At 37.3% G+C, this 18995-nt stretch overlaps 1 protein-coding gene across 1 annotated transcript in view; it reads left to right on the top strand.

Moving 5' to 3' along the window:
* Positions 1-11722: 11722 nt before the first annotated feature.
* The window catches only part of LOC140238970 (ATP-dependent translocase ABCB1-like), a 36056-nt gene continuing 28783 nt past the window's right edge, over positions 11723-18995 (top strand). Inside the window, exons 1-7 of the mRNA XM_072318865.1 lie at positions 11723-11812; positions 12403-12536; positions 13510-13586; positions 14532-14626; positions 15219-15343; positions 16593-16709; positions 17862-18030. Coding sequence (XP_072174966.1) covers positions 11747-11812; positions 12403-12536; positions 13510-13586; positions 14532-14626; positions 15219-15343; positions 16593-16709; positions 17862-18030 — 783 coding nt within the window. The 5' untranslated portion in view covers positions 11723-11746. The remainder of the gene's footprint in view (positions 11813-12402; positions 12537-13509; positions 13587-14531; positions 14627-15218; positions 15344-16592; positions 16710-17861; positions 18031-18995) is intronic.

Here is an 18995-nt window from a genome sequence, read left to right as displayed (position 1 = left end):
AAACTTTTTTTTCCTTGCACTCTTTGAATGTATATTGTTTACGAAAAGGCAATATTTTGGGTAGGGGATGGGGTGACAGCATTTCATTCACTTTTCTGGCCTGGAAAGGTGTGTGACAGCGATAGAAAATTCTCTGTCAATGATATGTCAAAATTCTCTATGTCAATGATATGTCAAATTCTTCAAACATCCTCTCTTTCTTATTGTTTGCGGATGATAATACTGTGTTTTATCTGATTCTGATTCTGATCGATTATTGATACTTTAAACGGTGAATTAACGAAGTTACTCCATTGGATAAGAGCGAACAAACTGTCAACAAATTTGCAAAAAAAAAAATGGAAAAAAAATGCATGCTGTTCAGTAATTCGCTGTGAAATTTACCGAGAAATATTATTATTACAGAAAAAAGCTCTTCGTATCATTTTTCACGAATCGTGGACAAGTAATACTAATAATTTACTTCACGAAAATAACATTTTGAAAATTTTTGACCTTAATCGTTTGCAATTAGGACAATTCATGTACAAACTCACTAACCATTCTCTCCCCCTTGTGATCGATTCCATGTTCTCAAAGAATGAAACTGTTCATGCATATCCAACCCGTCAATCCCATGAATATCATTTGCCTTTGACTAGGACGGTTTGTGCAAAATCTTTATTCTCATTTTCTGGACCAAAATTCTAGAATTCTCTTGACAATAATATAAAAGAAGCTTGAAGTTTTAATACATTTTCTTTAAAGTTAAAGAATTATTTAAAGACTTCGTATGCAGAAAAATAATTCATTCTTTTTTTCTTACTTTTGATTTTCAAAATCGTTGTTGCGTCGGTAACCTCACTACTCTTTTGTTTATCAGCGAGCCCGTGCTTCTGTGCCTCCAGTGCCCTGTTATGACCCACCATTTCCCTCTCCTCCGCCCTTTCCACCTCGGACTTCCTACCTTCCTTACTATCTTTCTATCCTCTCATCAATCTTTCCTTATAAGAGAGCCGCTTTGTGTTTGTTAATGTGCGTTGGTATGTGTGCATTATGTCTGTCTTTTTTTTTTTCTTACTACCGTTTAGGGAAATTGTTGTTGTTGTTGTTGTTGTTGTTGTTGTTGTTTGCAATTATATTTTTTTCCTGTATGAGGGGACTGCATTCAACAAGCCCTGCTTTTTAGCAGTCCCCTCAATTTCCAGCAATATTGTTTATGCATTCACAACAGTGACGTAACAGTTATTTGTATCTCTGTTGATAATTTACCTGTATCTCTTTTACGATGTTATTCTGTTCATCGCATTGTGGTACTGATTTCCTGACATCTGTGTATTCAAGTGTTTCATTGTATTTCTAATTATTTTGTTAGTTGGAAGTGACATAAATCAACTTGAAAACTGAGAACGAATTTTTCTCTATAGTGTTACCCTTTTTACGCTCCATGGAATGTGTATTACATTTTTGTATTTGGGTGTGGGAGGGGTGTTTGAAGTCTTGATGTCTTTTTTTCTCTGGAAATTTAATAAGCATTGTTTTATTATAAAAATCTCCTTAACATAACCCAATGAGTCATGAATATCGCTGCACAACGACAACGTAACCACAGTTTGTCTATTCCATGACTGTGAGTAATAATTTTCTTACTCTAATGTTTAATTTATCGATCTATATTGTGTTATATTTGTGGTATAATTATGTTATGTATTCTTTACATTTATGAAGTTTATTCATATTTGAGTTGCACAAATAAAATTCAAACCTCAAATTCAAAATTTCATATATCTTTTATCACTGTAAAGCAAATTAAAGGATTACGATTTTTTTCATAACTTGTACGTAATTCAATTTCAATTTTCCCCAGTCATGCCAGTGTACAATGTAAGACAGTCCAATATGTGATAACCTCGCTGTCATAATACACTGACTTAGCAGGGATCGTCACAGAAAACAATATTGTCCATAATTATTTATAACAATCTGTAAGTATCCGTAACTATCCAAAAATATCCGCAACTCTCCGCAAGTGTTCAGAACTATTATTTGCCAATTCGTAAGAATATCCGCAAGTGGACGCAAGTATTCGCATCTGGTCGTATTTGTCCGTATCGCCCGCATTTTTCCCGGTATGTTTTGAATAAATTTTCTGGTGTCGGCATAGGATCCGCGGGAGTCCGCAGAAAAATGACCTTTTTTGGACGTAACGCCGGACGCAGAGCATTATGTGACTGGGGCTTAATAAGGGTAAATGGTTGATGCGGACATCGGTCACATGTAATATCGTGTTTTCTTTTTTTTTTTTTTTTGACACGGTGGAAGTAAGTGATTTAAAACCTGCACAGTCGAGGGGTTGAAGAGTGACATCGAAATTGTTTTATAAACATAACATATATTTTTGATAAAGCAATGAAGTAATACATTGCTGTAGTATAACTTCTACCAACTGTTCATCCATGGAGCTATCTATTTACCTCGGACCATGTATGGTTCACCCTTGCTGTGAAGCATGTTCGGGGGGGGGGGGGTGGGCGGTGGGGGAGGGGGTTGTGGCGGTTGGAACAAGAAACTGCATTCAGGTTAAGCAAAGCAATTATTTTGAGATCATGTGCCGGACTTATCCGTGTGAATGAGACCGACAGTGCGGTGGGTTTCCTAATCCTAATCCTAATCCAGGTGCAGAAAGAATTAGTGACGTTTCAAACTCCGATCGAACTGTGTTTTTTCTGTTTTGCTCTGTTTTTCTCCGTTTTATTGGTAGAATAAATCGCGTTGAGCTCATCATCAATATCATAATCATCGTCAATATGGGTGCATTATGTATATCCAGCAGCTAGAGTAGTACTAGTCTGGGCTCCGTCCCCTTTTCCTTGGTGCGACCAAGAGAGGGCGCAAATTTTCTGATTGCGATAATCGAGAGACTGCGCGTTTTCTCGGGTATCGCAGTTCTCGGCGTATCGCAATCCTCGGGTGTCACGCCCTCATACGGCTTGTCGCGTACACTGAATCACCCCTACGAGTAAAAAGAGTCCAGAAGCTAGACTACTGTAGTATTGAAGCACCGACAGACTGATCGAAGCACTGATCAGCATAGTATAAATAGTACTACAACAAACGCTCTGTTTGTCGTCGCACGCGAGCGTCTTTCGTGGTCGCCTAGTTTAGTGAGAGCTGTTACGTAATAGCCCCCCAAAATGAATAAATAAAATCGATGGAGCGTTCACGGCATTGTACAGTACACTCTCATCTGCGGTGAAGAGGGAAGCCATGACTTGCATAATGGTATTTTTCAGATCCACTGGAAATCCCGGTAAATACCGCTTTCACACCACGGTATAGAAATTACTGTCAAAAGGATAACTCGGACCGCTATTTTGGAAATATCACCGTCGTATCCACTACCAATTTGAATACGCTGATCACCGCCACTGACCCGGCAGCCATAAGTTGCAGGCCTATACATTCGGTTAGGAAATAGTATACACGCTTCATTGTTGCTAGTGATCTAATTCGACGGACGACGTGGACAGGTGATTTTCGTTATCAGGAGCATCGACTTTTAGGCTGACATTCCATCTTAGCAGGCGGCAGAGGACAGTTTGAGAATGTAAGTGTCAATACAGTGTAGTTCTGGTTAAGTTGAGGATTCCGAGATACTAAGAAACCACTCTATGGAATGTAAAAAGCAAACAAATTCAAAGTTTATTTGACGAAAATTGAATTTGAATTGGCTGAAAAAAAAACACAAACAAAGTAAAACAAAGCAATCCTAATACAAGGTGGGACCCACCTTTCATTAGGATTGCTTTGCTTTACTTTTTTTTTCTTTTTTTTTTAGCCAATTCAAATCCGATTTTGATAAAGTAAAGCAAAGCAATCCTAATAAAAGGTGGGTACCACCTTGTGTTAGGATAAGTTGCTTTGTTTTGAATATCTCAGCCATTTCAAAACCAATTTTCATCAAATAAATTTTGAATTCCTCTCAGAATCATAGGTTCTTTCATATTTTGTAAGAGGTTTCTCATTATCGGAAAAAAAAAATCGTCAGAAGTAAAATTCAGTGGAAACCTGAAGCCCCCATCTCAAGCGAAACTATACCATCCACATGTGATAGCAGAAGAATTCCCATCATTTTCAAAGGGGGACCCCAGGCCTGTTAAAACTCTGTAATTCCATTCCTAGGTTACTCTAAAAAAAAAAAAAAGGCCGAACACGAAGTCATACCAAATTTATTTTTCATATTACTACGCGGTCTATCATTGAAGAGTTTGATGCTGGATAATAGAGATTACAAAAATTCTTCTTGAATATAAATCTTGATTTTTGTATAGGAAATTATCAGGCATTGATTGTTTCATTTGCCATTTCTACTTGTATACACTCTCCAAGCTTTCTCGTTAGGAAACTGCTTGGAGCTTCTGTATATCGTTTTAAAAAGTAAGAAAAAAAAAAGGGAAAGGTAAAATTCCATGTAGGACGTGAGTCGTTTGACGTAAAGTTTACTTTTATAAATATTACATATTTGATTTTAGGATATTTGCGAAGGAACTGATACAAATATCAAGACTTTATTCATTGACAAAATTCATTGACAAAGTGCTGAATGATTAAACACCAATATAAACATGATAATTAATGAAGGAGAAGAAGCAGAAAAAGAACAAGACGGAGAAGATGATGAAGAAGAAGATAGGAAAAGAAGATGATGAAGAAGAAGAAGAAGAAGAAGAAGAAGATGAAGAAGAAGAAACAGTAGACAAAGAGGAGGAGGAGGAGGAAGAAGAAAAAGAATCTATAGAAAACAAGATGAGTTGGGGCGACTCCGCCGTGTCAGGTTCTGTAACACAATTTGATATGCGCGTGTATCGGACTATAGAATGTTTTTGCAGGGAGGTGGAATAGTCTCCCTTCCAGTATCAGGGCAGTTACCTCCGGCTAGATGTTGGTTAGTGAAAAGGTTAGAGTAAAGATTAAGGCTAGGGTAAAGTTTAGGGTGAGAGTTTAACAAACTGGAATCCATAGTAAATATGATAAAGGATATTTTTCAAAAAATGAATTGATAGTTTGTCAATACATATTAATATTAACTCATGTTCTGTTTACATGCTGGTGCTGTGTTTTAATATGTTAACGTCTTTCAGCCAAAAACCGGGGAGGGGGGACTTCGGTTTGCCTATGGGCAATTCCAGCGTTACAGACATTTAAAATGATTTTTTTTTTTTTTGTGTGTGACTTTGTGGGCTTATTTCAACAACTCAGCATAATCATTCTTAATCCATTCATGGTTTATTCTACACTGTTCTAACCCAGTCATCCTGTATAATATCAACAGTCAGAGTTTTGATCAGTTACTATAAATCATTTAGCAGATAATTAGACAAAATGCTTGCTGTTACGAACATTACATTTTTTTGGACACGATTATTTACCTCCATGTAGATGTGCTGAGAAATTTATGAATCACAGCATTAAGTAAAATGAATTTTATTCCGAAATGAATGTTCAGGTCTTGTTAAAGTTGTAGATTGATAATGATTGTCTATAACACATTCAGCATTTACTAGTTACAGGTTCACAATGCAGCGTTACGGACATTACATTTTTAGCGTTGCGGACATTACAACTTTGTCCACTTCTTAAAGTTGCAATATTCATACTTTAACAGAGTCATATCTTAGACAAAGCTAATATTAGTGTTTTTTGGTTCATTCTTAACCATGAACTATTTTGAAACAAATGCTGAAATGTTGCTGAATATGGAATAATGAGAGTCAAAGATAGTGCGTTTTTACGAAAATTATCAAAATTTTTGCCCCCAAAATGGGTTTCTTGAAGAAAAGAATGCCTAAATGCACTTCAATTGTATCAAAATACCACTCAAATGAAAGAACTTGACAAGCTCTAGCATTTTATACTAACTTTATCCTGTAGCTCATATATTTTTCAAATTATTGCACATTTAGGATTTTTAGGAAAAGTGACATTTTTCGTGGAATTGTCCTATTTGTATGATCTATGCACTGACAATAGCAATGCACCAGACTTATTGCATAGCCCACGAGTCATCTTTTCTTCAATTTTTGGAAGTCCCTGATTTAAGGTAATGTATAGGCCCTATAGATTCATATATCGAATGTGTACTTTCATGCCTCTTTTTAGTTAATCTGATAGTGGTATAATAATACTTCTATTCTATTCTGAAATATGTTACGAGAGGTACAAACGGGCATAGTCTTCGGTATTCAGTGTTGTGAAATTCACTCGTAAAATCCGGATTGTTCAAGTAGGGCTGAAAATAAAGATCCTCGCGCATGCACCTGACACCATTTTTGATGTCGACCATCCTGTATAATTTATAGGCCCTATACTGTATAGGTTCCATATACTATTATCGCTTTGATTTTATAAATTCTGTCTGTCGGTAACATATCATCGCATATTTTCAATTGATGCTGCAAACCACGAATAGTTTGAACAACCTAGAGGGTCTGAGTATCTGTTTCTATGTAAAATGGTTCTCGCATCAGTTGAGACCATGTAAAACTGGCCAGAAAGAATGTGGAACAGTTTGGTCGTAGAACGTGGAAGTTTGACATGCCCATGTTCACCCCAAAAACATGCTGACGGCCAGTAAAGTGACCGAAAAAAGGTAAATTCTATACCACATGTAGTTTTAGATATCAGCTGGCATTTTTTTTTTTTTTTGGAGGAAAACTCATGGTACGCCACTGGAACATAATCTCTTTTGTGTTTAAAATAAATCAAACTAATACAGAAAAACTGAGTTCCATCTTAAAAATCAGATTTAAGAATACCATTAAATCATGCCTCATTACAACAAGTGCGCCATCAGAATAATCGACATGTGGGACTACACGGACAGACACTGTTAACGTGCTTTCCAGTTATTCAGATATCTCAGAAATGATAAGAGTGAAATACAAACAAAGATTATCTGTTAAAGTCGATGGAAAAAACCCTGATAAAGTTATATAAAAAAAGTGAAAATATATGATTGGTCAATTAAAAAAAGTACTTATGCAAAGCAAAATTTCACATTTGGCTTGAAATATCGACATGATATGAACTTTGTCAAAATCAAGTAATCATGATATGAACTTTGTCAAAATCAAGTAATCTTATCAAAAGTTTTCCATCTTTTCCCTTCAGAATGATATAATAATCTTACAGTCACTGAAAATAATGATATTTTTGAAATGATTTCAAACAATTTGAGCGCCCCTACAACCAGTAATGCTATAAACACGTTCAGTACAGTTATACTGGAGTACTGACATGTATATAGTTCGTTGACACCGGAGAGTGCGGAGTGAAATTTTTGAAGCGCCATCTGTGGCAAGATAGAAATAGCCTAGCGCCTGGCAACCGGCAGCGACGCGACTGCGTGATTATGACGTAATAAAGGCAAGTGGAGGACAAGGTCTTGCGGAGATTTCATACCCGCGATGTATTGTGATGTGCAGAGCAAAAACACCGACAGACAATAATGACCAGCCAGGGTGCCCTTTGGGTATGGGTGCGGTAAAACCAGCCTAGATTATGTACACCGGGCCACTCTATGGCTGATTTGGATCGAAGGTGACTTTGAAGAGAGGTGTTAAACAGCTAGGGAGCAACTTTTATCTCTTCCACAAATGCTTAAGTTTTGAATCATGGCTGATACCGGGTGAGTGAGAAATGACGCAATGATTTTTACTGATTCAAGCATTACATAAATAGTACGGTTAAAAAAGGTGTGCAGCTTACTATGCAATTTCATTTCCAATACATTTGATCGGACGGTAAGATAATGGCCGGTGCGGGATGAAAGGCGATCGATACGGATTTGCACGGAGAGCAGTGGGTTTAATTGAGAGTGACCATTGTAACTGGACATTACTCGCCCTAGAAAATCTTGTCGTTGCGCTAAAAGGCTTGTAGTCACTTCTTCTGGATCTATAGACTAATCTAGTAGCTTGCTTATCGCGTCTTATAATTCCACTTTAATTCAGTGACAGAAGCATACAAATAAATAAATATAACCTCGTACAAATATATATATATATATATATATATATATATATATATATATATATATATATACATATATACATACATATATAAGTAACACAACTGGAACAAAGTTCATGCTGTATCACCAACGGTTTATTTCGGCACACACATTTTCGAGCGTCTCGCCGCCCTTTCTCAAGTGTTGATACATATATATATATTATATATATATATATATATATATATATATATATATATATATATATATGTATATGTATATATAATTCATCAATAGGCTATAGGCGGTAGATTGTCTTGAATAGAACCCCCCGAAAACAACCCAACAACAAACAAACGAACGAACGAACAAACAAACAAACAAACATTGAAACAACAAACCCAAAGGGGATTCAGCACATCTGTTCAATGGAGGGTCTCAGGGATAATGGCATTGTATTACACACACTCACTTTTGCCGATAAGCAATGTTATCCATTTTTTTAAAGGGATGTATAGCTTTGGCTGAGATGGGTACATTCAGGTCTTAGCTTTTGCGAGATAATGAGAAACCAAATAAGTAAAACACTAAAGAGCATACCATCCTAAGAGGAATTAAAAGTCTCTCTGATGGAAATCGGGTTTGAAATTGCTGAGATGTCCATAACAAAGTGGTCCTATTAAAGGTTGGGTCCAACCTATTATTAGGAGAAAATGTTGTTGTTGTTGTTTTTGATATCTCGGCCTTCTCAAATCCGATTTTCATAAAAATAATCCTTAAAACTTTACATTTCTCTTAGAAGGGTATGCTCTTTAACATTTCTTTTAAACGGTTTCTAACTATCTCGCAAAAAGTAAAGCCTGGATCCCCATTTCAGCCAAACCTATACCATCCCTTTTATACATGCCGTGGTATTCTCGGGTTAGCTTTCACAAACTCTCTCTACCAACCATGCAATGCCGTCACTGCACCTACTGTTGATACCTTCCGGAAGGATGCCCTACCAATCATCAGAAGGTTGCAGCCTCCTGTTGGGTCCAAAATGGTGTAAGCCTAACAGATAGAGTTTTAATTGCGTACGATTGCCATTTTTTTTTTTAAATTATCAATAGTAAAAACACTTTCAAGCACCGTGATCGGCCAGTGTCGTCATCGCATCAACCGAACCAGTTTAAATTTCTATTTAAAAAAAAGCTGCTGCAAGAATTACCCATTCAAGGTTCAAGGCCCGTGGAAAAGTTTTGCTTTCCAAGATCACTATCCTCACAGAAAAACTTACAAACTAACAAATAAACGAAAGAAAGAACAAACGAACACGTATACACAAACGCATACACATTTTACCGACGTCAATGCTACACCAAATACTATAATCGTATAGATCTGTCTCCACTTATCAAACGTGATTGTCTGAAAGGTTTTGATGACATAATAGGTCTGTGGTTAATTTTGATTGAACAGGCGCATTGTAAATCACTAGACTCTTCACATATAAAAAATGACCAATGTCCTTTTTTTTTCGCCCCCTCACTCTTGCTCCTTCACCCTCTCCATCTCTCCCTCTCTTTTTCTTCTTTCTCAGGACTGAAAAAGAGAAAAAAGAAGATACCCCCAACGAAAAAGAAGATACTCCTAAAGAAAAGGAAGATACTCCCAAAGAAGATGGGCCGAAGGTTCCCTTGACACGGCTGGTGAGTAACTTGAAAATACGTTTTATTTATGTTTATTTGTTTTAATGTTCAGCCAAACAATATCTATTGGATGCTGACTGAAGATTCAAATCACAAAAGTCTTTCACGCTCCTCTGTAGATAATATAGACGGATCCTATTATGTCTCCGATGGTTTTCGATGGAGCTTATGCTCTATATTTCGTATATTTCGTTTGGTAAACCCACAGTTTGGTTTGGTTATATTTCTTGATTTTTCAACATGTCAGTACAAGATAAGATCATTGATGATTATGTTTTTTTTTCAACATTGCTGACAGCAGAGCACAATGTACAGAACTTGCAAATTTGTTGTTAAACCACCACTAATAAAGTCAAATAAAAGGAATATTTGTGAAGGGAAACAGGCCGCACGTTGTAAGCCTTTATATATGAAGAGTTTTATCGCAAAAACGAGCTACCTGCATTCTTGTTCAGTTGAGATATTTGTGTTTAAAGCTGCTAAAAATAAAAGAAAATAATTAGAAAATAAAGGATATTTTTTATTGCAACTTCTAGTATATTGCTTGTTATGTCACAAGTTGGGTACTACTGGAAAGGTTTTATTTTGCTTTCTCTGATGATGGACTCACTTTGAAATGTTTAAAAATGACGCTTAGCTCATTTTGCAATAAAAATCTTCATATTATGCTTAAAATGATGATGATCTTGGAATGGACTACTGAGTATTGAAAAGAGCTAGGGAAATGAGGAGAAAAAAAGAGGGAAATATTGTGACGGTATAAGTTCAACGTGCTTTGTGCTGTGTGCCAATGTTCATGGACCTTACAATAATACTTGAGTATTAAGAAGAATACCCATTATTGTTTTTCTTTAATCTGCTTTATAGGGTAATTCGCGTTTTTCATAATAACGTTATATTTCAGCAAATTCACATATTTGCTTTTCGTACTAAATCACCATTTATTCGTTTCAAGTCGCAATCATGTTACAACACGTTCATCCTTCTCAGGTTTATGAGATAGAAAAGAATGAATACAATTAAAAATATCAGAGTTGCCATGGTAACTTAAAGGGTCGGTAAGTAACGTTACAGAAAGGGCTTGAGAAACAAAGCAATGTCTGACAATACAAAAAAAAAAAGGTTTCCTAAAAATAATGTAAGATGCTGCAACAAAGAGTCGCAGTAATTTCAATTATAGCATCATGAAAAATGTTGCAGGAAGTATTATCGCAGTTCAACCCATAATCTTTTAGATAAACCCCCAAAACATGGTTAGTAGAACGTTACGGTCAGTAACATTACACTTGTCCACAATATTTCCATATATGGATATCTATCATATGTATATTTTCATACATTATGTTTGTATGGACAGTAAAAATATTTTATTAATTCTTATTTATCATTGAAGCATGGAAGACTGCTGGTTTCAAAGAATAATTTGGATTGTGATAGCGAATGATTGAGATGTATGTTTATAATGGGGTACTCTTCAAATGCCACGCCGCCCCTTGCCCCATAGAAGAAGAAAAAGATGAAGAAGAACAACCAAAACAATAACAGGAAGAAGCAGAAGAAAATGAAGAAGAAGAAGAAGAAGAAGAAGAAGCAGAAGAAGAGGAGGAGGAGGAAAGATGAAGACAGTAAGAACAAGAAGACGAGCAACCATATCACTAGAAACAGCACACACACAATCTCGCCGTCTCAGAAAAAAATATACACCAATTGCCATATATTATAACAAACTTCCAATCAAACAACTTTACAAAACCAACAGACGCACAATCATTGATAAAGAAAAGTGTTAAAACACGTCGAAAAGAGATTCCATTTTAGCTCCTCTTCTTGATCATGCCAAAAATGCGCATTCCAGTATCGCTACGCGACACCGCTGGATGGACTTCTCATATTCATCGGCTCGCTGGCCGCGATGGTGCACGGTGCCGCATGGCCCGTGCTCAACATTTTCTTCGGCAACCTCGTCGACGAGTTCGTCCAGTTCGGGGCGAACGCTACGACCAACGATACCGATATGACGACCCCGGACCCGAACTACGACCCCGTCAGAGAGTTCGACAACCAGATGGCAGAATACGCCCTGATCTTTACCTACATTGGATTCGGATCCCTAGCCATGGGGTATTTGCAGGTGAGAGCAAACGCCGTGATATATCTTCTAATAACCATTATTGTATTTATTCCATCACATTATTGCTCATGAAGATCGCACGCATTTTAGTATTTCTTTTTCTCATGAAATAATTTTCTCTGATTATCTTATCAAGAATACACGGGAATTATTTTCAATGTATCAATATTTTAATCAGTCATTAGTTATCCCTAGTGATGCAACAACCACGGCATCATGTAAAAGGAGTGATCATTTTGTGGGAAATTAGACATTTTCATTCATTTATGATATAGCTTTATTCATTTAGTTGTCTATGTAATCGTCAATTGATTAATTAATTCATTCAGTCATCTATCTATCCATCTATCTGTCTATCTATCTTTCTCTTGTCTAGCTATCTATGCATTCATATTTTATTGGTTAATACTATTCATGATGCTCGCAGAAGTGGAACTGCCAACTTTTGGGTACTCAAATATAAGTTTGTTTTTACTTTCATCTGTAAAGCGAAATATTTTAAGAAGCTGATACTTATAACTGATATCACAGAACTGCACGTTTCACACATAATATACATGTATCGCATGAATTACACCTTGTAATTTCAGACATCTATGTGGACTTTAGCCTGCGAGCGGCAGATCTACAAGATTCGAACCGCGTTTTTCGACGCCATCTTGCATCAAGAGATCAAGTGGTTCGACGTTCACAAGAGCGGCGAGCTGACGTCACGGCTGGCCGAGTAAGTGAATTGTTTACCTCTTGTTGCAGCGAATCGCTGTCACTGCATGCAGTATGGTCCCATCGAAACTGGACAGTCAACTCGTTTTCTTGACGATGCAATGCCACACCATGCCCTCTACTGGGTCTTATGAATAGAGTAAAAGTAAACAAATAACATGGTGGATGTTTCATCAAAAGTTGACCATGAAATAAGGAAGTTATAGAATTTCTATCTTTTCATATCTTATGAGTTAGAGTCAATGTTGATACATTTATATCAGTAAGAAGCATTTTACATGGAGATGACGTCATACCCTCGCAAGTCTCATTATTAACTTTAATTCACACATTATTTCCACCGAGTCTGATGGGCTTTAGTTATGTTTTATTGTTTTTCTGCTTTGTTTTGTTCTTGGTTTCTCCCCTTTCTCGACAAGGCTAATTATTTCAAATAGCACAGCGGTTCCCTTGTGACCTCCCTAATTTTACAGAAGTTATATTATAAAGAAGAGCGTCAGTTAACGTCAGTGCCTCTAATTAATTACACCACGATGTGAGCAACTTGATTTAAATCTAGTTAACCTGCCTGGGCCCCTTTGCAAGAAAGTTGCAATCAATTGCAAATAATTGCTACTTTTGAAACAACCATTCTGATTGGCTCAGGGTCTGCCCTATTAAGAAGACATGCATGCAACAATGATTTTGATTGGCCAGTGACAATCAGTTGCAAGTTGCGTTTAAACGCAAAGTTTCTAGCAACGGGGCCCAGCTGGTGTTATAAGCGTTGTTCAAGGCCCCTCACTGTTAAGCCGCGGTGTGCTTGTGCCTTTTGCTCGCTTACTTGAATGAATGGGCCTTTAACGGAGAATATACCCGCATGGTTGTAGAGAAATTTCTTTCTATATTAGATAGGTCGCGTTTACTATAAATGTTTACTAGTATGTTTGCAAACTACTTTCAATAATTATGTCTGCCCTCTATACCCCCTGCAGCGATATGATAAAGGTGAAAGAAGGACTGGGCGACAAAATGGCCATTAGTATGCAGTATGCCTTCCTCTTCTTAGGGGGTAAGTCTGATCACTTTTGCTTCTAGGCATGCATGGAGTATGAATAAACATTTCTCAGAATAGATGAAGACAGTGGTACAACACAATGATCACTAGGGACTCTGTTCGAATGAGTTTCAGCTTGTTTATTGATGCCTATTTTGTCCGACAGATGACCTACCTTGTATGGATGATTACCTTGTGCGATGAATGTAATCATGCTGTCTTCCTTTTGTAAAAATTTTATGGGATATTCCATGAAATCACTTGAAAATGCACGAAAGGATAATGATACTACTACTACTACTACTAACTACTACTACTACTACTACTACTACTACTACTACTACTACTACTCATCATCATCATAATCATCATCATCATCATCATCATCATAATTATTATTATCATTATTGTAACAATACTAGTTTTGATAATAGTAATGGTGAAAATGATGATTATCCATGCAGTTTTTAAGCTTGCTCAAGTGAGTCTACAGTGCAATGTCTAACGTGTTAATAGGTGATTCAAACAATAAAAACTTTTTCTCTCTTTTTTGTCTGCAGAACAGAAATAAAAAAGAAATATATTAACTCAATAATAGATATTTTGTTGACAGCAAAAATAGCTGACAAATTAGAGATGGTAAATCATATTTCCTACAGTAATATTTGCTTCGCGAATTTAGCTTTGAGCCGCTTGGTTTACACTATTGCCTGTAACCTGCGATATGTCTGTTACAGAAGCCCAAAATGTCACGATAAACAACTTTGGAAACACGACAACAGAAGCAACAAATCAAGTTTTCAAAACAGTAACACAATGTTGACATCGATCAGCACTTCTCCGATTGTTTTCCTTTGTTTTTGTTTTTCAGGTGGGGGAGGGGATGTTATTTTTGTTTGTTTGTTTGTTTGTTTGTTTGTTTTTGTTCAATAGTTTGTTTGTCATATTCTTTTTGCATAGGATTTGCGGTAGCTTTCTGGAAGAGCTGGGAGTTGACGCTTGTTCTGATCGCTATGACTCCATTGCTTGTCATCGCCGGTGGCTTCATGGCTTACGTAAGTCCGGTTGCCATAGCAATCATCATGTCTGATCTTCACGCAGGCATGAATTGTATAAATTCTTTATTTGATCCTGTGAGAACCGGCGGCAATAATATCTTTTTGCTACTGAATATTCGTAGATTTTGTTTTTATGTCTTTTTCCGAGATCACATTTGCATGTGATTAGGCACAAAAGACATTTTTGTAGGTCCTATATATTGTGCAAAAGCAAACAATAGCTAATTCAGAAGGCCTTGCCTAGGAGAGTTCCAAATTAAGCTGATCAAAAGAATCGCTGCTGCCCAGAAAGAGAGAGAGAGAGAGAGAGAAAAACAGCGCTTTTCATGCTAATTAGCAATGATCAACGTTTTTATGCGTCAAAAAAAGCTTTTATTCATTTCGTTGCTGAACCACCGTACGTTTGAAGAGTATTTGGCTCTTTACAGAGTATCATGAACCTTACAACATAATAGTATTCGAACACTGATCTTGGCAAACGATTGTTCAAGACATGATGCATCTGGCGAAGGTTATGAAGGTGGATTAGCTTTGGGTTTATCCTGGTCGGACTACCTCCATTATCAAATAAATATTGTAACTCCCCCAGTTTCTGACAGAATACTCCAAGAGGGAGCAGGAAGCTTACGCCGGCGCGGGCAGCGTGGCTGAAGAGGTCTTATCGTGTGTCAGGACTGTCATCGCCTTTGGTGGAGAAAGGAAGGAAGTCAAAAGGTATTAAAGGAGCCGAATGAATGCTGTACTCCCCCCTTTTCTCTCTTTCTCTTATTGGCAACCGTTTTCTTCCTTTTCTCCCCTTCCTTTTTGTTGGTCGTTTCCATCTAAATATCTTTTATCCTTTTTATTCTCCATATTTTCTTATATTTTCGTCTTCTATTTGCTCTACATCGTTGCTCTTTCGTTGTTTGTCTTGTGTTTGCTCTTCTCTTTTTTCTCCCGCTACTGCATCATTATTGCATTCCTCCTCCTCTTCATCTTTTCACGCATCATCGTCATCATCATCATTATCATCACCATCATGACCATCATCATCATCATTATCATCACCATCAACATCCCCATCATCTTTATCATCATCATCATCATCATCATCATCATCATCATCATCAGCATACCATCATCATCATCATCATCACCATACCATCATCATCATCATCATCATCATCATCATCATCACCATCAGCATCCCTATCATCTTTATCACCACCACCACCACCACCACCATCATCATCATCATCACCATCACCATCACCACCACCCCTCATCATCATCATCATCATCATAACTTTATCTTCTTCTGTTCTCTTCTTTCGTTTCATCATTATTGTTATCATCATCATCATCATCATCATCATCATAACTTTATCTTCTTCTGTTCTCTTCTTTCGTTTCATCATTATTGTTATCATCATCATCATCATCATCATCATCATCATCATCATCATCATCATCTTGTTCTTGTTCTTGTTTTTCTTCTTGCTCTTGTTCTTGCTCTTTTTTTCGTCTTCATTCTTCTTTACCTACTCTTTTATTTCATCGGCATCCATCTCTATAATTCTATTCAATTCAATTCAATTCGATTTTATTATTCGTTTCTGGAAATTTGTTTTGTTTGCATGCATACCCGTTACATCGATACATACATATGCAAAGCACATGTATAACATAGATAACATATAGACATGATAGACATACAAGAGATATACAGCAATACAATATCACTATCATTGTCAAAAATACATAACATTAAAGAAGTATTAATCTGTATGAGTCAACATTGTATTGGATGTGACGTGCATAATGATATATACGGGTGTATGTGTCAATTGATAATAACTACTGTATATAAGAGTTTTAAACAATACAAGTGAATGCATGTTTATGTGTAAATAAATAGCTCTTGATCAAAGTTCTAGTCTTGGTTGTCCCTCCCTCTCTCCTCCCCTCCCGGTCTATCGCTCAGGTACGAGAAGGAGCTGAAGCTGGCCCGAGACATCGGGGTCAAGAAGGGAGTGATGTCCGGTGTCGGGATGGGGCTCACTGTGTTCATCATGTTTGGATCTTACTCGCTGGCATTCTGGTGAGGATTCAGACACAGATACACACAAGTTGTATGCCATGGGCCTATTCTTCGTAATATTCATAACTTCAATTTTTGCCAGTTTGCTTTAATACTCGTCTTGTAAGCTTAATTGTGTATTCTTAGATGCTTGTGGTGTGCACGGAGCCAGTAATGGTAGTGGTAATGATGTCGGAGACAACAATGATCATAATGGGGATGGTGAAGTGCAGGAAAAAGAGGTGCTGATTGATAACTGGTTTTGCTGAAATCACGATGACTATAGTGATGATGATGATGATGATGAGGATGATGATGATGATGATAGTGATGATGATGATAATGATGAACCTGATAAGAATGTCGAATTCCACCTCGTTGCGTGAATTAGCTGCTGTAGAGTTTCTTTGAAGGACAGGTCCAAACTTCCATTTTTAGAAAACCCGTACCGCCGTTAATCGAAAGCAAGGAATGAACATGCTGCTAGTATCCAACGGTAGTAAGGGCGCTGTGGCATAGTGGATAAGACACCCTTGGACAAGATGTTTTTGCCCACCATGTCCCTCTCGACCCAGGTGTATAATGGGATACCTTGTTGGTACTCTACGGTGATGATAATGGCAGGGCCCTCTGGTAGAACAGAGGCAACGCTGAACAGGCTACCCTGGATATGGAAGACCTTATCATTATCATTATTATTTTAGCTATAATTATGAATATTATGATTATGATTATTTATTACTATTGTTATTATTATTATTATTATTATTATTATTATTATTATTATTATTATTATTATTATTATTATTATTTATTACTATTGTTATAATAATAATAATAATAATAATAATAATAATAATAATAACAAAAATAATGATGATGATGATGATGATGATGATGACGATGATTATTATTATTATTATTATCATTATTATTATTATTATTATTATAACAGAGATGTTATACTGGGAACAAAAGAAGTAAAGGGTTAGTAAGTGTGCAGTGGCGAATCCAGGAATTCCTTTAAGGGGAGGCTCACATTTTTCTGTTTATTATACTTTGTTTTAACAGAAAAGTAATGGTGGGGGGGGGGGGGGGGATGGATCTGGTGTGTACTGTAGCACCATTCCCGAGCTTGTTCGTACTCACTCCCGTCCACGTCCTCTCGCACAGGTATGGACCAAAGTTGGTCGCTGATGGCGTTATCACAGGTGGTGACGTTATGATCGTCTTCTTTTCCGTCATGCTGGGGTCATTCTCGCTGGGGAACATCAGTCCCTCCATCAGCTCTCTGACTGCCGCCCGGAGCGCTGCGGTCACTCTCTTCGACATCATCGATGCGGTAGGTGACCAACCCGTATAACATAGTTAGTCTAGATTCTCACTTCACGATTCTCTTAATGGTGAATGTTATATAACTGTAGGTCTATATACTTGTGTAGGACAGGTGGTTAGATAAAACACACGCACGCGCACTCGCAAACACAAACACATGCACGCACATACACATCCATCATCGTTACCTGTAACAGTGTTATTCATTACCTCCGTCAATGAGATTATTTTTTGCCGGTGTCACAGGCGATCCGTTCCGGCCAGTCGATAAGTTCCGCCGGAACTTATCGGCGGACTTTGGCCGGTATATCAGATCCCCCAGATCCAATCGGCGGGATTTTTGCCTCACCGCCGATAAGATCCCCCACCGCCGATTCGATCCGGGTCTATACCGTACAATGTATACAAAGTGGTAATGGGGAAACACCCCTTCAGTAAAATGTACTCTTCCAGTCTCCCTCTACAGCAAATGAACTTCTCCAAATCTCTCTGACCAGCCAACCGAATAAAGTTGCCAATTTGAAACCCGGACTACAAAGCTATTCCCCTTTTGCCCCTCTCCCCCTCCCTTATCTCTTTCGTCGTCATGGTGGCCATGGTACAGTCACAGAACTCTGCTCTGTAGAGTTCTGCACGATGTGGCGTTGATCATGCCAACCTATCTCTGATTTGAATCATTTTGAACAGAATGATCGAATGAGTTACTGTAATTGGAATGTTCGGCATGCTTCATGTTAACTTCTGTTATACAAGGAGCTTCATATTAAACATACTATGAGCTCAAATAGTCCACCTTCATTTTAATGTCTATTTTCAGGGCACAGAGTCTAATTTACTAACCTAATCATTTTAGTGCGATATTTTTATAACGACCAATGTAATCGCCAACGTCATACATGCACGTTCGTTTGGTTCATTATTTTTTCAGTTGTAACAACTAAGAATGACGGGATGAATTCTGTTTTTGTGTGT

This window comes from Diadema setosum, chromosome 15 (genome assembly GCF_964275005.1).
Source record: "Diadema setosum chromosome 15, eeDiaSeto1, whole genome shotgun sequence".
Classification (NCBI taxonomy): domain Eukaryota; kingdom Metazoa; phylum Echinodermata; class Echinoidea; order Diadematoida; family Diadematidae; genus Diadema; species Diadema setosum.
Note: the sequence above shows the minus strand (reverse complement) of the source record. Positions and strands in the feature narration are given on the sequence as shown.